General features: G+C 48.0%; 1 protein-coding gene across 5 annotated transcripts; it reads right to left on the reverse strand.

The window, feature by feature from the left end:
- Positions 1 to 169: 169 nt before the first annotated feature.
- On the reverse strand, positions 170 to 22,878 carry LOC130266537 (beta-galactosidase-1-like protein 2). Of its 5 annotated transcripts, none has more exons than XM_056515787.1 (20): positions 22,718 to 22,878; positions 19,689 to 19,748; positions 18,329 to 18,526; positions 18,071 to 18,139; positions 17,702 to 17,797; positions 16,224 to 16,332; positions 15,846 to 15,938; positions 13,204 to 13,285; positions 10,438 to 10,502; positions 8,671 to 8,755; positions 8,039 to 8,176; positions 7,352 to 7,432; positions 7,055 to 7,161; positions 6,566 to 6,712; positions 6,134 to 6,205; positions 5,262 to 5,340; positions 4,063 to 4,150; positions 2,220 to 2,334; positions 1,257 to 1,373; positions 296 to 886 (listed from the first exon to the last, which is right to left on the reverse strand). In XM_056515787.1, exons 1-20 carry the CDS (start codon positions 22,798 to 22,800, stop codon positions 800 to 802), a joined length of 1,971 nt encoding a protein of 656 aa, XP_056371762.1. In that variant the 5' UTR covers positions 22,801 to 22,878; the 3' UTR covers positions 296 to 799. The 5 variants fall into 5 exon arrangements, with proteins under 5 accessions (XP_056371763.1, XP_056371762.1, XP_056371764.1 ...); XM_056515786.1 differs by having other exon boundaries at positions 297 to 886; positions 5,262 to 5,343; XM_056515788.1 differs by lacking the exon at positions 19,689 to 19,748 and having other exon boundaries at positions 170 to 886; positions 5,262 to 5,343; positions 22,718 to 22,877.
- Positions 22,879 to 23,828: the final 950 nt, after the last annotated feature.

Below are 23,828 nucleotides of genomic sequence, written 5' to 3' on the forward strand. Positions count from 1 at the left end.
TCTACCCCAGTGCAAATCTGATCCCTGCTCACTTTCCAAGGGGGAATTTCATCTTTAGGTGCTTCACAGTGTGAGCACTGGTGGAGAGGGAACTGCAGGACTCACTCATTCTTTTCCTTGGAAATTGTCATTCCTGTCTGGCCCAAAACATGATACATTTGATAGAAGACAAAACACATCTCACTTTTTAATTTTTTTTTTTCCTTTTAAGAGAGAGAGATGACCTCCATAAGTAAAACTTAGTGGAAAAAAAAAAAGCTGAAATTAAAAATCATTTGACAACCACCTTGCTTCCAACAAGGGAACACATAATGGCCTTTTTGCAGACTTGCTAAAATCTGCCTCAAAGCACACCAAAATGCTTTTCCACACCTGATTACTCACTATTTTCTCCCTACCTAATTATAAAACAAGGAGGCCAGCGATAGCACATTGTGAAGGTCCCTGGAAAGCTGAGCTCAGCTTTCAGTTCAGATGGCTTCAGTTCCTCCTCTCTCTCTCTTTCTCTCACCTGCCTCCAGCACCTTTTTACTCCCCCACATCCAGCAGATGGTCCAGAGCATGCGCAGCCATGCGGGCTGGGGGCCTCAGCAGTGCAGGGAGATGAGCTGCTGCTTCCATCCTTCCATCCATCCATGGAACAGGGGCCCTGCTGCCTCTGGCTGTCCTCTCCTCTGAACTCACTGCCAGAGGGCAAATCCTTCCCCTGGCTGTAGTGGAGATTAGCATGCCCAAGTGCTGAGCCCTCAGACATGCAACCAGGAATACTCAGGATGAGCCAAACAGGGGAAAGCAGCTCTCAATCCACGTACTGGGTCCGTCCCAAATAGGGGATGTCCACGGACTGGATGATGCGGCCGGCCGTGCGCTCCTCAAAGATGACAATCTGCACAGGGAGAGAAAACCCTTCTTACAAAACATGGGGGCTCAAAATATCCTTAGGAGGAGGGGAAGGAAGCACCATTTAAAGAGATCAGTCAGTATGGTGCAGGGATGAAGCAGCACCACGTCAGGTTTGTCTTGATTTCCAACCTGAGGCAGAGCTGTGAGGTTCAGCTGCCATCCTTGGCACCCCTCCATGGCTGTCAGAGCCAGAGCCAGCTTTAGAGCAGCACCTTCCCTAATGTTCAGAGTTCTTAGGAGATAGCACTGGCTGTCAGCTAAAGAATAATTGCTGTACCGTGCATGTCTGGCTCTTTGGGACAAGATCTTTAACAACCCCAAAGGCAAAGCGCAATCCCAGCAGAGCCTCTCACCTCGTTGCCCCCTCTCCTTAGCCAGGGCCCAGGAAGGTAAAGTGTTTCCTGAGGTCCAATCTTCCAGTATCTTCCCAGGTTCTGCCCATTGACAAACACCACTCCTTTCTCCCAGCCCTGGAATTAAGGCAGAACATGGAATTGCTGATGCAGCTCTGCTGCCTCATTGGCAGCCCCACAAGAAACCAATCTGCTTTCACACTTGCATTCTTTCCAGCCACTTTCTGCAGGTTTTCTGCTTGCTTTCCCTGTGCAAATCCCTGCAGCCAGGAACATTTAAACAAGCCTGTTGAACAGGAGTTATCCTTAATGTGCTCATTAAAAGGATAAAACTTTCAAAAATGTGCAATTTGTACAGGAAATTTCTTCCCTTTCAACAGACAGGTCTTTATTCCTTCCCAAGCATGGAATATCTGCCCCCACCTCTTTCCAGGTGACAGAAAAACCGAATTGCTGTTGGCTGCCCTGATTTACAACAAATATAACTTTCCCAATGAATGGGAAAGTGAGCAGGACTGTAAGGCTGGGCACGAGGTTGGCTCTAAGGGAGGGAAATCAGAGGAGGAAGTTTCATAAGATTTAAAATCTCATCTGAAGTTCTGTGCAGTCTCCCACAGAAAGATGACAGGATGCTATGGCCAAAGAAGTGACTCTTTCCATGTCACACTGACAAAGCAGGAATAAAGCAAGGCCCTCCTTTATTTTCTATGCCCATTACTCCTCTGCAACTAGAAAACAGCATTTGTATGCCAATAAAAAAAAGACTCTGTTCACTGGTAGCGCTGCAGGGTCAGTTTTCTCACAGGACCTCTTCAGACTGAACAGAATTACCTGGAGGAGATTCAGACCCTCAGAATAATTCTCTAAGAGAGAGGGGGAGGCTACAGACAGAAATCAGCCAGAGCTGTTGCACAGTTGTCTCTAACCAGCTTTTTTAGAACCTTGTTGAATACCAGGACTTGCCTGCAGCTTCAGGAAGGTGTCCTGTGGCTGCTGCTCTATCCACAGCCTCCCACGGAAAAACGCCGGCCCCACAAAATAATCCGGGACTGTGCTCCAGCCAGAGACCTGCTGCAAGCTGCAAGAGAGGGACAACAGGGATACTCACACAGGCCACAGGGGCCACCTGCCTCTGTCCCCCTGGCAGGCCAAGCTGGGCTACAACAGCAGGGTACTGGGGCTGTCACCACCTCAAAGGGAAATGCTTTTTACAAGAGCGTGTGGTACAGGACACGGGGAAAAGGATTCACACTGGCAGAGAGCAGGTTTAGGTTGGATATTGGGAAAAAATTCTTTCCTGTGAGGGTGGTGAGGACCTGGCAGGGTGCCCAGAGCAGCTGTGGCTGCCCCATCCCTGGAAGTGTCCAAGGCCAGATTGGAGGAACCTGGGATAGTGGAAGGTGCCCTGCCCATGCAGGAGTGGGATGAGAGGATCTTTAAGGTTCCTTCCACCCAAACCATTCTGGGACAAAAGCTCTGCTTCATGTTGGTTGCTGAGGATCTGCAGATCTGCCAGAGTGCTTTAAATGCTGTGTCTTGCTAAAGGAGACTGCAGAACTGACAGGATTCACACCAGACATTCCTGCCACAGCTCCTGTCGAGGAACACAAACACACCCTTGCAAGTGTGCAGTAATTAGGGGAAATCTGACATTATTTCTTACCTGTGGCACCAATTTGGGAGCAGGGCACAAGCAGAAGAGGAAATAAGAGCAGAATCCCCAGAAGCCTTGAGCTTCTGTCAGAACATGTTCCCTCCATCCCTTACAAACTGCATCTCTTGGACTGGGGGAAGTTATTGATCCAGTGGCTGCTACTGAATTATTCGACTAAAAGCCTGTGACATCTCCTTTCACAACACTGCTTTCCCTCCTCCCTGCAGGGACTGTGAGCTGACTGTGTTTCAGTGCTGCTGGTCAGCAGCCAGGAGCTGAGGCTAGTGGTGACTAATCTTGCTTTTGTTTGGCGTGGCAGCTCACTTGCTTTAATGCTCCTCACTGGAAATATTCCTCTAACACCCTACACTCCAAAAGGCTGTGAGTTACCCCATCAATGAGAATCCTTCAGGTAGCCCCTGCTAAACTGTCCTTAGGCATTTCAGAATGTGGACTTTTTCCCTTTTAAAAGCCAATTTGTTTAACGTGGCCTCTGTCTCTCCCTCCTACACAAAATGGGGCAGCTGTGATATCTTGGGGATGCACATAAGTTGCTTTCTAGTATTAAAAACATCACTGAAAAGAGTGTCTCTGGATTGTGGCCAGAGTCCATAGGGCATCTGCTGCCTGAAACATTTGCTGAGGTTTTCTGTATGTGCTGACAACATCTGCTTCAACATCCCCCTGCTAAATTTCCTTCCTTGAATTTAAGCAAAACAACATAAAAGAGAGGGAGCCATCTGGATTGTTAATGCACTATCAGTAGCTTTCTAGAATTAATCCATCCCTTGCCAGGCTGAATTACTAAATATATCAGCAGATTGGTAATTTCCAGAAAGACCAAAATTTCTACCTTCCCTTTGGGCAAGCCTGGCTTTTACCTACCTGATCCAACCCTGCTGCAAGGAAACCTTTAAATCCTGCACAGTGGGATTAGATTTCCCTAAATGATGACACAGATCAGCTGGCACCAGTTCCTGCACTACTTCAGGCAAAAGCATCAGCAAGGAACTTAGCAGTGCAAAAATCCACCTCCCCACTGTTACCTCAGGTTGCCTCATTTAGCTGCTCCCTATTAGACACTGAATTGCTGAAAAACAGGTGGTTTCAAATGAGGAAGGGAAAAAAACAAAAAGTTAAAATCCCACCAACCTTTTCATGAAGGCAGGTTTCATCTCCAAACTGTAAATCTTGAAGTTCCTCAAGGGGGTTTTATTCAAGAAGACATCACCAATTAAGCCTGCAAGAGCAATGGGGGTAATGAAGAGTTGAGGAACAGCTAAAGCTGATGGATTTTGCTGTTTGAATCTGAGGAACAGCAGGAGATGGAAAGCAGCCACACTCTGCAATGGAATTAGAGTCCATATGGTCCCACTGCTGATCCAGACTGAGTGGGGAGCATCACTCAACTTTGGCCTCTCTCTCCCACAGCTCACTTGGGCCTCCAGCCCCTCTCAGCAGAACACACTGGGATGTGCTGGCACAGGCAGGTTGTTGGCATTTAGGGAGTTGACCATGCACAGATTTTTTTAAAGCAGTCAATCCCTTCTCCAATAGGCACAGCAAAACATAACTGAGCCAGCAGCAATGCCCAGGGCTGCTCCAAGGCTTTTCATCCCAGGATTTTAAGGCACCTTAATAAGTCATTGACCTTTAGCACCCTTTTGTTCAAGCTGCTCTCCCTGAAGCAGGCAAAGCCTGGGTGCTAATGCAGCCTCCTAATCACAGGACTGAGGCTGCCTAGGCAGTACTGAAGTTTATGCAACTTTTCTGCACTAAATAAAATCGATACAGCCATGTGCCTAACTCCATTAATCTATCTTATAGAGCTTTTGCACATAGTTCCCCACTAAAATAGAATCAACCCCTTGCAGCTCCACCACTGTGTGATAGGCTGGAGCATTTCAGTCAATTCTGCTCAAGGGATGCACTTCCTCCTCCTGACACTGCGTGAGCTTTTAAATGCTGTGATCCTCCAATATCAAGGGAAAATACAGATTAAAAAAGGTATTTTCTTCCTTCTCTTGTGAAGTAATATGCTCACAGAGCAAGAGAAAGGGAGCAAGCATCACCTAGGAAACCTAGAGCACAGCAAGATTCATTGACAGCCCTGGCTTTAGCTAAAATAAACCTTGGTGCAGGCATTGAGCAGCCAGTGCATTCCCTCTGATCACTCCACACAGGGCTGAGGGTTTTTTAACACATTCCCTCCCTCACCCCACTTCCCACCAGCTCCCAGTGCTGACCAGCACCACCAGAGCTCTGCTGGGCCCACAGCACACAGACAGCTCTGCAGCATTTGCACTCTGAGGAGTCTCTGGGAGAGTTTGGGAACACAGGACCAAACTCACCTTTCCTCTGCTCGTTCAGTGCCAGCCCATAATTGACTCGGCCACGGTTCTCTACCAGGAGCCTCAGCTGCCTGAAGCCCTGCTGAAAACAAACAGGAGAACATCAGCTGCACCAGCCCGCACCAGCCTCAGCAGAGGTGCTCAAGGGGGGAAGTGGCATTGCTACCTTTGGAACTGCAATTTATACATTTACTTTCAAGTTCTCTACTGCAAAGAGTGAGGAACTTGCAGCCTTTGCATAGATTTCTGGGTTGTTTTTTTTTACTCTTAAATTTTAATTCCCATTTTGATAGCACCCACAGAGCCAGAAAGGGAGTTTGACACAGGACAGGCTTGTGCCATGAACTCTCATACAGGCCTTAAGAACAAGCAGTGCCACCCCCTCACCTGCTCTCACAGCCACCATAGCTCTGGTGCAATGTGCTCAATCAATACAGTGCTCTTAGTGCCAGCTTCTGCCAGGGTAAAACTGCCCTCAGACCTAAAGAGAGACATCCTCCCTCATTTCATTTGAGACCCAAAAGCTTCCAAAACCTCTTAACACCTGCTTTGTGCTAAGGAAGGTGAAGCCTGCATGGATTTCATCTGCAATGACAGGGTACAGGTACTCAGTGCTGTCTGTGGCTGTGGTAAGAAGGCTGGCAAATTTAGGGCAGCAAGGGCTACAATAACTTGAATTTTCTCCATGGGAAAGCACTCAGGCCCCACTTTTCAATCACAAATGGTAACTTGGCAGTGAAATCCCACTAATTGTGTCTGATTAGGGTACCAAGCTACTCTGGGTTAGAAGAAGGTGCCTTTTTGAGACTTCTCCCTCTTTGGTGATCCTGTTACCCACACCCTGAGCAATCCCCTGTAGCTCCTGTAGTTACCTGTCCCTCAGGAATGGAGAGCTCCACTGTGTTGTAGTCCAGCTCCCCCACATACATGGTGTTAACAAACACCTGCACAACAGAGCACAGGAGACCAGAGCAACTGCTCATCAATTATGTCATAACCACATCACTCCAGCTGGATTTGGGGAGGAAACTGTCTCTGCTTGAACCTACAACTCAAGTGTCTGTAACTGTGTCACTGTCAGCACAGGTGAGAATAAAATAATCAAAATATTCTCAGAACATTCAACATTCTGATGTTTAAAAGTGTTGTAAGTTTTAGGAGAATGGAACTGAAATTTAATTAGAAGTGATAAGGCTCTGGGGTTTAGCTGAGAAGTGGAAAGATGTAAAATTTCATGTTTTCCCTCAATTTCCTGCCTCTCTGCCCAGACCAAAGCATTCCCAGCCCAGCTGGGTGAGCCCTACCTGTGCCCGGTCCCGGACATGGTCCCTGGTGTGCAGCTGGCCCCCCCCAAAAATGACAGTCTCATAGAGCACATATCCATAGGGCTGCCCAATGCTGTCATTCAGATGCAGATTCTCCATGTTCACAGGGAACTCTGACTTAATGGGCTGCAGGGGAGAAGCAAATGGAGCATAAGCAGTGGCCTCTCACATTGACAGACCCAGTGTTCCACTCTGCCACAGGTGAGAGCCCCCCAGCTCTGGTCCAACCCAAAATCCCTCCTGACCAAAGTACCAAAAAAAAGGAGCCAAGGACTTGCAAAACTTCAATTCCAAGAGAACAGAAGTAGTAGTGAAAAGGTGAGATAAAAGATTTTCTGCTTTTGCATCTCCTTGGCAAAAAAAATCCCCCAACCTCATCCTTATGGCATAACAAGGCAGAGCATAAACTGCCTTCTGTAAAAGTTGATGCCTCTTAGGTCTGGGATGCATTAAAAGAGGTGTCAATACCTGTACAAGTGCTGGCAACACATCCCAGAGGGAGATGTACTGGTGCAGCAGGATGGCACCATAGGAGGCCTTGCTTTCAATCATGGGGGGTAGAGGAAGGGGCTGGCCTGGGATGCAAAAAGGAAGATGGATCAATTATTTCAGGCATCACAAATTCAAGATCCCTCCAGATCTCCTTTGGTCCTCCCATCCTTAATTCCCAACCAGCCTCAGCCCCAGCAGAAGGGCCAGTTTAACTAATTCCCTGATTTCAGAGTGTGGGTGGAGCAGTGCTGTGGGTCCTGGATTTGGAATTACCAATGACCATGCTGAAGAGTTGTCGAAGCTTGAAGAATTTGGATGTGTAGTCCCCAGCCTCTGTCAGCACAGCATCATAATCTGGAAAAGCAGAAAAGCAGCACGTGTTTTAAGAACAATAAAGCAGCTCTGGGATGGCTTCATGCAAGAAATAAAAGCTCCAGGCACAATTTTCATGGCATTGTCTATAGTATGGAAATCTCTACACTTTAATCTGAGTGAACATCATTAAACAGCCACAAAATTCCTTAATTTAGAGAAGAGCCATTCACACTTTCAGAGATCTAATTTGCACATATCCAGAATTTCACACAGGATAAAGTCAACAATTAACCATTTTAACCACAGGCTGTTGGGATGAAAAGAGATTTATGGTACAATTTGACTTGGTAAAATTAAAAAATGGTGTCCTGGATCACTGTCTCTCCCTAGAAAAAAGAGATATCAATTCATCATCTGTGACACCTCTATTTACAATTCAGAATAAGGGAATCCCCCACTTCCTGGAATGGGCTGGGAATTGGAAATACTCATGTGTAAGCTCTCTTTTAGACAGCAATTTACTTCTGAGCTGTGTCCCACCTCATCTCTCCAGGGCAAAGTGGTTGTGCTGATCACTTCTCAGTGTTCTGCTTACTGTCACCAGCCAAGGGTGCTGCACAGGCAAGGCAGTGACAATAAACTCACCATAACTGGTGACATCTGCCTTGTACTCATCAGCTTCCAAAGCCCCGTTCATGAAGCCAAAGTTAGTGCCTCCATGGAACATGTAGAGGTTGATGGATGCTCCTGTTTTGAGGATGCTTGCTACAGTATTCACCATCTCTGCAAAAAAAAGGGCAGTGCCAGGGAGGCCACGGAAAGCAAATCTGGGCCAGGAATTCCAGTCAGTTCTGCTCCCTGTCATTTCTGTGCAATCACAATGATTTGTTTTGTGATTTGCATCAGTAAGGGCAGCGCTGATATAATAGTGATGCATTAATACATTCAAATATTCCTCTCCTCCAGGTGAAAAAGGTAAAGCTCGTGGCCTCCAGCAGGAATTTTGCTTTTAAGAAAAAGAGTTGTAAGGACTCCTCAGTCAGACTCCTAAACCGAACACACTAATGACCCAATTACAAAGACAATTGCAGGAGGATGAGAGTCGTTAAAACAGTCTTGTATAGCTCTCTTTTCACTGCTCTTCAGGTGCCCTGGGGGTTTGGGTTTTTTAGTAGTAGCCTTCCAAATGAGCTTTTAAACCAGGGAGAAGGTGCTGCACTCACAAGGGGCTGAGATTCACCACACAATGTTCTACAAGAACAGTGTTTGGTGCTCACCATCTGCATCAAAGACATAGTGAGGGCCTCCCCAGTTATCAAACCACCCGGTCCAGTACTCCATCACCATCTTTGGCTGGTCTTTCTGTCAAGAGATAAACAGAATTAAAATGGATTCAGGGCAGTCCTGCAGTCACTCCTTTTTTCTAGAGAAGCATTGTTCAAATTGTGTGGTGAGTGGCTTTACAGGAGTGTTTTCTTCTCAACTGGCACAGACAAAAAGGCACCTAAGGAGCTCTGGGCATGTGAGGAACAAGAAGCTATGGGCCAGCAATGCCCAGAACAGGCAAGCAAAGCTTTGTGCTTCTGCTGGTCACAAAGCACAAACCACTGAGTACACAATCAGGAGCCATCAAACACTTCTGGATGCTGCTGTTCGGGAGAGCTGTAGCAAAGGTACAAACCAACTGTGAGTGTTTAGTTCCTGCTAGAAACACACATTTATAAATGTCAGCTTATCTGCCATGCCACTGCCAGCTGAGAGCTTGCAGGTGCAGGGCAGCCAGTGCTTGCCAAGATACAGCAGCAGACCTGAGCTGCTTTAATACCTTTTCAATGCTGCATATGGTGCTGGCAGGGAAGATTTTGCAGGAATTAGGTCTTCATTAAAGGCTCTGCATACAGAGCAATTGCTTCCCATTTGTCAGTGCCTGCCAGCTCCCTGAGCTCCTGCAGGATCCCTCCTGTCCCCTTAGCATGGGCAGGGCAACGTGTGCTCAGCCTGGCTGCCCTCCAGCCTCCTGGGCTTTATTTCCAGCTGTTCTACCCTTTGTGTGACAGGGGTTTTGTCTGATGTCATAGGAATTGGCTGAGGGAAGTGGCATTAAAGAAACTGGTGTTTCATTAGGAGGAAACAACTGCCTGTAATCATCTAAACATTCCAGCTCTTGGAAATACATTTAATCAATCCATCCCCATTGAACCAGCCACAGAAGGGATTTTATCACCTTCTGGAACAAAAACCCATACCAAAGAAAAGATAAAACAGCTTCATAACCCCTACAAACACTTCCTATCTCGAAATGAGTGTGGCAAAGGAAGAGCTGCTCCTTTGGGGGGAAGGTGCCACCTTCTGTTCATTTGCAGAGTTTAGGAAATTCTGGAAGACCTAAAGGAGGTGAAAGCACTTCCAGCAGAGCCTCTTTTGCCAGCAGAGGAAAAGAAAACAAATGAAAGCTGTAGGATTGAACATCCAGCATGCCAGCGGGCTTCCCTCCACAGCCAAGGGAAGAGGTGAGCAGAAAATTGATCAGGGCTGGGGCAGATCTCTGCTCCCATTGTTCATTTGGAGCAAGCAGAGCACAGAGGGTGTAAAGAGACAGGTAAGCTGGCACTAACCCTAAAACTTGCCATGCCCTCACCACTCCCTCATCACAATCAGGACACTGATCACACCAAGTGCTCATTAGGCATTAGTTAATTAATTCCCTCCCTGATGCACAACTCTGACATCATGGAGGGTTGAAAATGCTCAAGTGACACACTAAAACTTCATCAATCTACCCTGAATGAGGCCCTGGAGATGAACCCATCATAGACACACCATCAACAGTTTGCACAGAGCACCCACAGCATCAGGGTGAAAGAGTTTGGGAAAAAAAGGAACTTCAAGATTGGGGTCTGGGTAGAAATCCTCCTTCCTTGATTCCAGAAGGATTTGGCCTAATGAGAAGGAAGCCCCAAACCAACACACAAATCCCAAACAAAAATCAGTGCTTCACTTCTAGTGCTGGAAAATATGGATAACAAAGTGTTTCTGCACCTTACCTGTACTGTGTCCAGGTACTTCAGCAGCCCAGGCTCCAGTTTCTGAAAGTTAACAGTAGCCAGTGCTATGGGAAAGGAAAAATGTATTAATCTGGGCTCATCCAAAATGTCTTGGGGAGCATCTCCTTAGGCCTCAGCCCTGCAGGAGGGAGCTGAAACACCTTCTGAACCCCCAAAACAACCTCCTCAAAGATTCCCCATCAGCAGGAGGGAACTGCAACACCTTCTGAACCCTCAAAATAACCTCCTCAGAAATTTCCCATCAGCAGAAGGGAACTGCAACACCTGAACCCCAAAATACCTCAGAAATTCCCCATCAAAAGCTTCACTTGGTATGCAGAATCCAAGTGAACCACAGCACAGAGTGGAATCCTCCCAGGCCATCTTTCAGCTCTAATGTGCAGAGATATTAGAGAGACAGAGCATCAGAGCAGCTCCTGGGGTCTCACCAGGTCTAATTAGAACCTGTAAAGCACTTGGAGGTCCTCCCTTAAAAGGCACCACATAAAGGCAATCTTATTAGAAAGTCCTGTCTGGATGGCACACTGCTCTCCCAGGCTCCAGCTGCAGGAATCCCTTCCCAGGCAATATCCCAGAGCTTGTCAAGTCTGTGGGGGTGAGTGAGAGCAACCACAGGACAAGAGAACCACAGAGAACTGGAATTGGAAGAACTCTCTGTGCTTCTCCCCATCCTCAGGCTCTGGAGTGGGAACAGCTGCCTGCAGGACAGGAGACACTCATCTGGGATCAGTGGCGCAGCCCCTGGCACTCATTTCAACCATTTTTGTATCTCCCAGCTGATATTTCTCCCAGACAAACTCTGCAAATGCAGCAGTGATGATGTGATTTGGAATTAAAATTTGACTTCCAACAAGAGAGCTGGTATCAAACCCAGCCCCAGTTGTGTCAGGCAGAGCACTTCAAACAGAATATTTACAGAAGGAAAAGCTCACTTCTCACTATTTATACCTTGATTTTAATAGGGTGACCCATGTAGTGTGCTGAGCTGAAGAATTCAGCACAGAAAACATGAAAGGAGAACAAAACAAAAGGTGGATTTGCACTGATGTAACACGCTAGCTGGCAATTCTGAAGGAGAACATGCCCAGCTCTGCTTTTCAAGCAGATTAACAGCATACCATGGAAAAGAGAACCAGTCCCCAGAGCCTTATTTATCCTTCCCATGGGATATTCTTCACACACACACAAGGCATCCCACCATGTCCTTCAGCCATGGCCTGGAGGGACAGCAGAGGCTTTGTCACCCAGAAGGGCTTCAGCAGGTCAGCTGAATCTTGGAATCAGACTGGTTTGGGATGGAAGGGACCTTTCAGCTCATCCCATCCCACCCCCTGGAAGGGCAGGGACACCTCCTATCATGCCAGGCTGATCCAAACCCTGTCCAGCCTGGCCCTGGACACTTCCAGGGATGGGGAGGGATTCCTGCCTCTCCTTCAACCCCTTCCTCACCACCCTGCTGCTCTCCCACTTGGAGCCCTGGTTATCCACCCATCAGATCAGTGACACACAGATTGTTGTGACATCCAAGAGCTCCCAGCAGAACACGCCAGGAAAGACAACTCTGAACAAGAAGGAGCTCAGAGGCTGCAAACATTCCCTCAGGAGATGAGGGCAAGGCAGGCATTTCCACAGCAGCCCTTCTCCTGGCAGCTCTGTGGCAAGCAGAGAGTGACTCTGTGTGGTCACAGATGAAAACTGCTGCATACCCAAAAAAAATCCAAAAGACAAGATCACTGTGCTGGTGAAGGCCTGTGACTTCAATTAATGAATTTATCCCTCTCATACTGACATGAAAAGCAAAAGGAGGGAAAAAACAGGAGGTGAAAGTCTTGCCCTTTAATCATCTCCATGCCTGAGATTGGAAATTTAACATTATTTGTGGCTGAGTGATAACAGGAGCACTCAAAGACTGTACCCTGCAAATTTTTGGGAGCAGTTACACCTGAGGCCATTGGCAGGGACAGGAGAGAGAGCAGAGGCCAAGGAGAGAGTAAATCCCAGCTGAAATTACCTGAAATTCTGAGAATCAGTGCCCCTAAGTCAGATTTAGGGCTCAGTGAAACTCACAGCACCTGCACCTCCATTTCTTCACAGGGAAAAGGAGAAGGATGCTAAGCAGCATTTTAAAAACTTATTAGAATCATACTTTATAGAAGGGAAATGGGGATCCTTCTGCATGCTACACATCTGACACCCTCCTTCACCCACCTAAGGTTTCACTCCCCAAAATAAACTTGCTGAGAAGATAATGCTGCCCCACAAACTATTGCTAAATTTGCTGCTCAAATGTAAAATACAAAATCAAGGTTTTAATAGACCTTTTTTCTTCTCTTTTTAATTTCAAAGCTTCTACCTCAGGAACAAGTTATTACTGTTATATTAACTCTTATTGTTATTACTGTAATTGCTGAGGAACTTGTTTAATAGATAGTGAAATGAAGCAGTAAGTCACATTTTCAGCCTTGTAGTCTGGTAAAATGTTAAGAAATGCTGGGTGCTGCCTTCTCTTGACTCAGTGGGAAGTACAGATGCCCAACCCTTCACACAGCGTTACACTTTATGTGGAAAAGAAACCACTCTAAACCTTTCTGGGAAGGTTCTGGCTGCACCATCCAGCCAAGGGGTCCCTCTTAGCACAAACAGAACACCCCCAGCAGGTGAAGAGGGTGAATTAAAGTCATGTTTTTCTTCCAAAGCCATGTTCTCCAGAGATCGCAGCCCTCCCTCACCTCTACAAGCACTCACCTCCTTCCACCAAGCCAAAGGAAAGCCCATTCTTGTTGTCTGAGGTCATCAGCAGCTCCACAATCCCTCTGTTTAACAGGGCCTAGGTTAAAAAGAGCAAAAGCTATTGTGTTAATAGACTTTAGCATTTCCCAGGATATCAAAGCACAACAATATCACCTTCTGTGGGGACAGCCTGCAGCTGACAGTGCCTTGTAATGAGAAATTTTCCCTGTGACATCTCGCATTCCTCCTGAAGCTTTCCTGCCTACTTTTCCCAGCTTCAAGACAACTGGAAAATCTTATTTTTTTTTAGAAAGCTGGATTGGTTTCTCACTGATGCATCCAACTTCAGGATTTTAGCTTCTGAGATCAATGTAATAAATAGCTTCATTGCTTTCATCAAGAGGGATTCAGGTGGAAGGAGGAAAGGAAAAGCAGGCACTGACGCTTGACAGTGGAAGCTGAAAAGGGAAGAGATTTTCCAAGGAATGCCACCACAGGACAGCTCAGGAATGAATGTTTTTCAATAATCAATGATTTTAGTGGTTCCTCAATAGCACAGCACTAGAGGAAACAGCACTCTTAATGTTTTAAAACCCATCTGCACACACAAGGTTCCTCCCATCAGGATTGTTCTCTTGCAGCTGGTTCTTAACAGAACAGTGGCTGATGTTTGGAGGAGACAACAGGAAACCTTAGTTGTTAATTAACCATTCATTTCACTGTATCTGCACTGGAAGTCACTCCTCCAGCTCCCAGGAGCTCTGAGAACAAGGTTTCAGTCCCTTCAGTCTAAATTACTAATTGTGAATTGTGAAATGTCATAAACCCTTTGTTTATTGTCCCTGCCAGCACAAAGAGCACACCTGGGCATGGCACAGTGTCTGCACTAGAGAAACCTTGCAACACAGAACCTACAGACAAACCCAACTCAGAGCTAGGAAAACCTGGTGACTTTCTCAACCCACCACCATCAAATTTATACCTGAGCAGATGCTGGATTCAGACAAAATTCAGCTGCTGAGGGAACTAGAATTTCTAACCAATTTTACTAAGGTAATTCTTTGAGCACTGCATTAATGCTAAGTTTCTTCCCTTCCTTTTGTGTGTAAATGCAAAATGGAGGAATAGCACAGCAGGCATGCATTAAATGCCTCCCAGAGTGCAGCAGAGAAGCAGGAATAGAAGCTCAGTTCTGTGTGGGAAGGGTCACATCAATACATCCTTCTACTTTTAGGAAGGCAAAGGCATTGCAGCCAAGAAGGGAGGTAAGCACACGGACTGGAGGTTTTGTGTGAGTTGTGGGTGTTTCTTAATGAGTTTATTAATTTCAGGAAGATGCAACTTGGTCATAGATGCTGGATGTGAATGAATCACTTGCCACAAACCAGAACAAAGGCTTGGAGCCCCACCTCACATCAGATCCCACTCCAACCAAAAACCAAGCCCTGCAAATCCTGCTTTCCCACATTTTCACCTCTAACCACTATTCTATACTGCCTCAGTTGCAAACTGCACACAATCCCAGAATATGATGAAACAGCACTGTAAAAATACACCCACAGGCCTGGCAGGGCAATCTGTTCTGACAAGTCTGCAACAGCACAAGCTCTTTCCTCACTGAGCCATGAAAAGCAAGGCCAAGCCTGCAGCTGCTCAGACCCCCAGAGTCTCTGTGTCCCCTCCACTTAGGGCTCTCAAAACCACTTGCTTGGCATTATCTCTAATTTGTTTGTATGCACACTTCATATTTAACCTTGTAAGCAGAGTTAAATCACAGCATGAGATGGAGTCAGTGCAGGAGCTGGCACAGCCCTAAGGAGATTAGCATTCCTGCCATGGATTTATTTGTTTGAAGAGCCTCTGGACACTGAGCAATGGGACAACCTGAGCCTCAGGGTGCTCAGGGTGCAGCTAGGGTACCCAAAAGGTTTCAGAAGGATCCTATAATCCTGGAGCAGAACAAGGCTGGATAGGTGACCCCCTTGATGTGCAGCAACACCTTTAAGCATTCAGTGAGAAGAAATTAAACAACAAACCCTGTGAGACACTGCAGATCTCATTATCTGCCTGCCTGCACTGGTGCTGGGGGCAAGCAAACAGGGCAGACTGCTCTGAGATCCACCAGAATAATCCAGCCTCCCTGGGCATGGGCCAACTCCTTATCACTGACTCAGAGCAGCCAGGGCACAGTTTAATCTCTTTTTGACAGGGCTAAAGAGGCATTAGGAAAATTAACCTGCCTGATGCTGAGCCCCAGATTACACAAGTTTAGGATTGTGCTGGTGACTTGTTCACAACGAACTGTTCTCCCAGGAAAGTCAATAAAGGGAAACCTTTATCAAATATCATATAGGAGAGGCAAAACAGGAACCCCAGGTGAGAGCTTCTTCAATACAGGGCAGCTCTGCAATACAGAAACTCCCCAGCTCCCTATCACCCTCTTCTCTGGAAGACATAAGAACACAGATTTATCAACACTGAGAGGGTCATTTGCCAACTCTTCCACACCTGGAGGAAACATCCAAGAAAAATGCAGCTGGTGTTTTCGAGAGTCTCTCAAACCACACTCAAAAGTTACACAGGAAAAAGAAAACACTGCAAGGAAGGTGATTTATGGGAGAGATTGACACAGAAAAAGGTAAAAGTGCCACCGTTACCATTTTGACATAGGTCATGTAGTTTGGGTCTTTGGCATAGGAACCATATTCATTCTCCACCTGCACTGCAATGATGGGACCTCCTTTCTTGTACTGTGGGGGACAAAAAGAGACAAAGAAGGTGTTCACCATGATTTCCAACCACAGGGACCAAAACCACACTAAGCTGGCAGGAAAGATGTACCAGAATCAGATGGACTCAGCTCTACCCTCCCATGCTCCCAAACTGAGAGAGAAAACCCCAGCCTGTGCTGGTTCCTGGAGCAGAACCGGTCCATTTGTTACTGCCTCACCCTGCTGCTGCCACACACAGCCCACACTGCCCTGGGCAGGCAATGTCACCCCCAGAGAGGGACAAGGGACAAGGGTGGTGCTTGCCTGGAGAGGGACCACAATGCGCATCAGGCGATCAAAATAAGCGTCCACAGCTTCTGTGAAGCCCTTGTAGGTTGTCCTCAGCTGCATCTCGGGGTCCTGCAGCAGCCAGCTGGGGAGAGCAATGTGTTAGAGGCTCCTGTCCAGTCAAGCAGAGGTGTTTCACCCACTGGCATCAAGACACACCTGGGCAGGGAGCACTGGTGTCACCTGGCAGAGCCCCAGCACAGCTGTGACACCCCAAGATGTGAAGGACACCACGTGCCCATCACTCACTTGTAAATAAATCAGGCTCCAATTCCCAATCTCTTCTTTTTGTTCTGCATTTCAGGCCTAAGCTCATTTCATCACCTCTACCAAAAATATTTCAAGGATTAATCTTATCACTCTAAAGTGGATTCCTTGCATTCCCAAGGGCACTCTACAACCAAGTGCTCCTTCAAAAAATCCCAATCCTTTCTCAAAACAGATTTCTCTAATTGTTCCCATTGTTTCTGCTGCTGATTTACAAGGCTGGGTTCTGTCTGGAGTTAACAGAAAAAAGGGAAATTTGTTGAAGAGCAGAACAATATAATGGTGTAACAATTTAAGGGGAATGAGCCTGTATCTTCCTTTTCTCTGCAAAATGAGGCCTTAACTAATATCCTTCCAAAGATCTGAAAGACTCAACTCTTTATTAAATGTGTCTTTGTGGTCTTAAAAAAATCAAAAGCTGGAAAATGAGAATAGTCCTGTTGCTCTTTATTAGAAGTTTTTATCTGACAAAAAAACCCACATAGGTGATGTGACAAGTGACAACAGATGCACTTCTCACAATCTAACGTGGAAGTGGCTTTTAGCTGTGGTCATGAGGATCTCTCCTCTCAGGAGTAAGTCCCTGACACCTCAACTCTGATGCCAAAGGCAAGTGAAAAGTTAAAAAAAAAATCCCCAAGTATCTCCACTGAGGTTTGTGCTCTGTGCAGGTGAGAAAAACAAGTGGTAACCCGGCACTGGCTGCACTCAGGAACCTGGCAAGTCCCAGTGCTCCCAGAGCCTCCTCCAGCTGTGTTCTTCAGGGGAAAACACAACAGGAGGCTGGAAAGGTTGTGGGGTTTCATTACTGCCAGCCATGTAATTCAGATTTCTAGTAGGACTTTTAAAATGGAGCTGAGATGGAGCAAATTCTTACATCAAGCTGCAAATCCTGTTCACGTTATGCAGAGTCAAGGTGCAACAGCAAGATGGCTTCCACTAATTCATTTTTCTTGCTGTAACCATTACACCATAACAATTATTATTTTAAACACTCAAAAAAAATTAGAAGAGCTCCATAAGATAATGAGCATTCACCTGCTTTGGGGACACAGAAAATAAATATCCCCATCAAGCAGGTATCCATTCCAAAGCAATTCCTTTGAAGGAGCCTCGACTGTGTGATCATGAGCTTGGGATTTATTTATCCCTGATGCTTCCCTGAACAGAACAATTTCCACACTCACCTGGGCAGACCCCCGAGGTCCCACTCTGAGCAGATGTAAGGTCCAGGGCGCAGAATCACCCACAGTCCATTCTTAGCTGCCAGGGAAAGGAAGGCCCTGGGGATCCAGACAGAGGAATTATTGTCTGCCTGCAGAACCTCACTCCTAATACCCCAATCAGCACTGAATTTAGGTACCAAAGCAGCAGACAGCTGCTTGATGAAGCACTGTAATGGACTGATTAAGTTCCCAGGACTCCAGAAGGCAGGGGAAGAAATGAGTCCCCATTGTGATCAAGGCACATCGAGAAATAACATCTTCAGTCAAACAACACATACTCCCTCCCTCCAAAGAGGAGTATTTCATAACAGAGCTGGCTGTGCCACACACCTTAGATCCAGGTTTTTACTGAAGTCAAACTTGCCTCTCTCCTTTTCGTGCAGGTTCCATGGCACGTACCTGAAAGGCAGAGCAATGGCAGTGCAGGTGAAGGAGGAGGTCTGAGATGCTCAAAGAAAACCTGAGGCCCCACTATTCTTTCCTGTGTCCTTCCTCACAATAAGAAGGATGGAAATAAACTGTCATGGCTCACTGGAATCAATGAGCAGAAGAGGAAGAGGGGAGAGGCTGGGCAGGGAGGACACTCACGTGGTGAGGGTGTTGAGGCCGCACGCTCTCATTTTGAGCATCCGATCCTCCCAGTACTCGCGGGGCACGCGGAAATAGTGCATGGAGCCCCCGAAAATGCGGAAGGGCATCCCTTCCAGCAGGAACTGGGACTTCTCTGTCTGCAAACCCAGGCTCCTTCCCCACAGCCCCAGAGGGGTCAGCTCACTCCAGTTAAACCTGCAAGAGAAAAGGAGATGTGAGCAGCCAGTCCTGGGGAAAGAATGTGTCCTCCTCATTGCACCTCACCCAGCAGGACCAGCTCTGACCTTCCTGCTCCTCAAGCAAGCCACACTTGGCCATACAGAGCATGGGGATTGTTCACAAGGCTCTAGGCCAGCTGGGAGATCTTCCCAAACGTAGATTTAAATCCATTTCACTGTCTGCTTCCCCCCTGAGCCCGCAAGCCACTGTTCCACACTCTGCAACTGACACTGCTCAGAGCATGAAACTCACTTGCTGGAATCATGGATGGACAAGATTTCACTCACAATACTCACAAACTTCCCTAACTTATGGCATTCAACACCTTCCTGCTTTGCATGGGATTTCCATGCTGATTTTTTTACATGGCTGATTTCCAGATCCATGTTACAATAGCAGCTGCATCTCAACATTGCCATCCCAAATCTCTGGGGATTCTGGTATCTTCCAACTCAAAGCATGGAGAAAATAAAAGCCTCTCACCTGTTCCCTGCAAACAGAGAACCTTTTCCTCAATTTAATGAACTCCCTGGATTATACTCATCACCCAGGAGAGACTAAATCACTTGTCATCATAAACTTACCTCTGCTTACATAAATCCCGAAAACGTTATTTGTCAAAAGAGCCAGAGCCACGGGGCCAGCAGCTCCTCAGCAATTACCAGGGTGAGCACTGCTGCTGCCACACCTTCTCTTGGCTCAGCTCCTGCACTACTCAAGGCCCTGCAAGCTCCAAGCTCACTTTGGCTGAACTAAAATCCCATTTTACCAACAAGACAAAGAGCAGTGTCACTGCCTCCCTCAGCCCACCCCAGTGGCACAGCTCTGAACACACACACAGAGTCAGACAATGGCAGCTTGTTCCAGATGTGAGGGATGAATTCCCAGCTCCAGAAAGCAAGAATGACATTTGGGAGGAATGTCGCAGTGAGAGAAGAGAGGAACATCTAAGCCTGCAGCTGCTGCCTAGGCTATGGGTGAAGCAGTTGTTAGCAGAGGGTGAGGATGCTCAGAGCTCGTGGCTTACAGGGATTGCTAACCAGCAGCCTGTCTGTCCTCTGGCAGGACAGGGCGACTAAAAGGAGCTAAACCTAAGCTTGCAGGGTACTGCACGGGCTGGCTGACAAGCTCAGAGTACCTGAGTAGCACAGAATTCTCACAGGGCTCTGAAACAACCGGCAGCAGGCAGGGGTAATACCTGGAAAAGGAAGCCAGATTAGATATTCACTGCCTCACACTGATTGTCCAGCCATTCACAGAAACAGAGCTGAGCAAGGAGATTGGCGTATCAGAAGGTGGGGTGATAACAACAGTCCATGGTGATAGTGCAGCTCAGGTAGGAGAAATGAGTACAAAACACCAATCTGCCACATGTAAAGCATGACTGCCTGACTAAGAACAGGACTGAGAATGTTTAGAATGTTCAGAAACACAGCCAGAGAATGATGACATGAGGCTGGGAAATGGCAGCACTGCTCCCAAGGAACTGTTACAAATTTCGGCAGCAGAGGAAAGAGTTCTCAAGCCCCAAACAGAATATCCCATGGCCACCTGCCCCTCTACACTGCTAAATTACCGACTGTAACTTTGGCAAACCAAACCAGTTACATCTACTCCTATTTTAGGTGGAGAGCCAGAGGTGGAAAGCTCAATGTGGTCTGGAGATGCAATACTCCAATGTTTAAAGATCAGATTGGAAAAGAGTTTCCAAGTTGTTTCTGAGCTGGGTAGAGCCCTAAATTACCCCTGCACACAAAAGTGTTGCTGACTGGCGCCAGAATGAAGGCTGTGCTCAGGAAGTACACATAGCCAGATAAAAATAAACTAATCACTTAAGATTATCTTCTTAATCCCAGGCATAACTAACCTGGCCCATTCCCATCAAGTTTCCTGCTTTAAAACTCCCCAGCTCCAGTGCTTTTTCTCCCCAAGAAGGGCTGATAGGAAGCTCCCAGGCTCCCAATATTTTCAACACATTATCCTAAATACCCAAAACCCACATTTCTCATTAGGATCTGTTCAAGTAATCTCAGAAAGAAACATTTCTGTGACTCAGCAGAGTTCATCCTGTTACCCTGAGCTGGACTGCCAGAGTTTAAAGTGCACCCAAGCTCTGTATTCCTCCTGAGAGCAATTTATAGCCCCCTGGAGATTTTTTTTTTCTCACTTCTATAATGACAGAACAGGTTGCAAACAATATTATTTTTTTTTACTTTGTTAAAGGTTCCTGGCCTTCTTTGTCAGCCTCAGCAGCCATCCCTGGGAGTGTTCCAGGTCAGGCTGAATGGGGCTTGGAGCAGCCTGGGATAATGGAAGGTGTCCCTAGCCATGGCAGGGGGTGGGACTGGGTCATCTTTAATATCCTTTTCAACCCAGATTCTAGGATTCCATGATTCTGTGACTTCATCTCTGCTTCAGGGAAGTCTCTTTTTGAAAAAAAAAAAAACAAAAGAAAACAAAACCAAAAACAACCATTCCATTACAAACTAACCCCAGAGCAGAGACCCTGAAGTTGGATTGGACGAGTTAGTCCAGTAAGATGGAATAAGCCTTTGTAAGACGGAATTTGAAGTGCAAAATACAACACATGGAAAGTCCCAATTAACTTCTGAACAAAACAACCACGCTGTTCATGCCTGTGAAACATAAATGTGGCTGAAATCTTCTCTGCAAGAGAGATTTACCATTGGTGTGCAACCACCCTCTATCCAGCCCAACTGAGAGAAAAGTTGGTGGAAAACAGCCAAACCTGGGGAAAAAGACATTAAGTTCTTTGCTGATGCTGAAGGATGTGCTTCAGAGGACAAGGAACTTTGCTGCTAATCCCTAAGCTCCACTGAGACCTCCAAGGGCTTTGCTGTTTATTCTGGGCTTCCTCTGGCCGGGGGAAAGTGAAAGCTCCGAGCTGCCCTGTGCTCACAGACTGTGGCTGAGGAGAAAACTGCAACCTTGCAGAACAGTTTATTCTGCATACAAGTTTATTCCGCCTACAAGGGTTTGTGGATACACAAACAAATCTGTGGAGACAGATTCTATACTTCCATCAGGTATCAGTTTGCAATAATCCTCCCTAAGAACCCAGGTGGCACAAACCCACGGCCAGCTGTGCAAGAATTTTGCTTCTGATTATGCAAAGATTTATTAAAGCTTTTCCATAGCTCTGAGGATCAGGTTTGCTTCCGACTATGATTTTAAGAACCTGTTATAAAACACCCAGCTGGCAAAAAAGAACTGTATTGTATCTCCATACATATCTGTGTGTATTTCCATGTATTCTCCAGCATGTCACGGAGGGACTGAAGAGTTTGTCACTTGGAAGCAACAACTATGGGATATGTTCCTCCGGGAAAGAGGATCTCCCCCAAAATTAAGATCTAAAACATGTGGGGTTCAAGTTAGAACCTTAAACAATTTCTTGCTACTACTGGTGGGCTACAGAGGAACAGCTAGCTGCTGGTCTGCAGTGTGAAACAGGACCGGCAGAAGGAAGATAAGATGGAGAGGTGGGCATGGGCCATGGGTACCACACTGCTCTGGGGACACAGAACAGGGAGAGCCAGCCCCAGAACAGGCTGGAGAGAGGGAAACAACGCTGGTGCGAGCACGGCAGGGAGCCCCGAGCTGGGTCAGCTCTGCCGGGGCGATTGATCGCCAAGCCCATCATCCGTCAGCGCTGCAGTGATGTAAAGCCTCCCCCGAGCCAAGGTCGGCAGGAGAGTGTGAGCCGGACCCAGAACCCAATTTATGGCGCTGGCAGCGGGGCTGTGCCCCGCCGTCACTCGTGGCGATGGCAGGAGCGGTGGATATCGGGTGCCACGGTTATTTAAAGCCCGGCTGATGCGGGTACGGCGGCTGCGTTACTCCGCTCCTTCCCACGCTCCCGTTCCGCTGCAGGAATGATGGGAGCGGAGCTCTCCGATCGGAAAGGACGGGATTCACCGAGCTGCCTCCCGCCCGTGAACTCCCCGGCAGCGCGCAAGAGGCACGGCATTAATAATTACATTAATTACGTTAATAACCCTTTCCCCTCCACCGGCGCCGCCGATTCCATCCGCGCGCAGCTCTTGAGCCGGCGGGGCCTGCGCCCGGCGGGGCAGCGACACCCGCCCCACGCCCACCCACCCCCGCCCAGCCCCGCCGCGCCCCACGACCCGAGTAGGGTCTCACCTGCGCAGCAGCAGCCACAGCACGACGAGGAGCAGCGCCACGGCCCCGATCCGGCGCTGCCGCCGCCCTCCGCACGGCCACATAGCGGAGGGAGCGCGGCCCTCAGGGCACCCGCGGCCCCCGCAGCGGCCCCGGGCCCCGAGCCCCCGACCCGCCGGGCGCGCACCCCGCGCGCCCGCGCCGGTCCGGCCCCGCCCACACCGCCTCCCATTGGCTGCCGCAGGGGCGCGCGTGCCCGCGGGGGCGGGGCGGGGTGGCCGTGAGGGAACGGCCCTGGAGGAGGCGGGAGGGACGGGGTGAGGGCGTGGACAGAGAGATCGGAAAGAGACTGTGGACTTGGAGCCTGGACTGATAGCGTGGACAGAGAGTATGGACTGAGAGAGAGCCCACACACAGAGCATGGACTGAGAGCCCGGACAGAGAACCTGGACTGAGAGCAGCGGGAGAGCCCAGGTTGAGACCGTGGACAGGGACCCCCGAGAGAGAACCCCGATAGAGAGACCCCAGGCAAGGATCCCACAGAGAGGCCCACGAGAGAGCCCCCCAGAGAGAACCTTTACTGAGACCCCGGGTGTCCTGGTTTGAAGGACAGGGGTCTGCCAAGAAAGGCAGAAATTTTCCTTTTAAACAGAGACCCGAATTCCACTTCCCCCAAAATATTATAAACGTTTGAATCAAGGACTCTGAGGCAGAGATAAGGGGGTAGGAATAACAGCTCTTTTACTAATATATCCAACTGTACCAGCAGAAACAACAGCAGTTGTTAAAATTACTAACAAAACAGAACAGATAACTCGGTTCCAGTCCTTTCTTTAGCTGTGAGCACGCTCTCTCTCGGCGGAGCGGAGGCGGGAAGGGGCGGCCGCGGCCGCGCCGGTCTCAGGGGGGAGCGGCTGGAGCGGGCAGCTCCTCGCTCACCGTTGGGTTCTGGTGCTCAGCTGTGTCCGCAGAGACTGGAGGCTGGAGCAGGGCAGATGCAGGGCAGGTGATCGCAGAGGGTCTGGCTCTCTCCTCCGTTCAGCCGCGTGGCATCCAAGACCGAGAGGATCCTCCTCCCCGCCCCCGGAAAAACACAAATCCCCTCCGGAAGCACGAGAGCCCCTCTCCAAGC

The sequence above is a fragment of the Oenanthe melanoleuca genome, unplaced genomic scaffold (assembly GCF_029582105.1).
Source record: "Oenanthe melanoleuca isolate GR-GAL-2019-014 unplaced genomic scaffold, OMel1.0 S079, whole genome shotgun sequence".
In the NCBI taxonomy this organism is placed as follows: Eukaryota; Metazoa; Chordata; class Aves; order Passeriformes; family Muscicapidae; genus Oenanthe; species Oenanthe melanoleuca.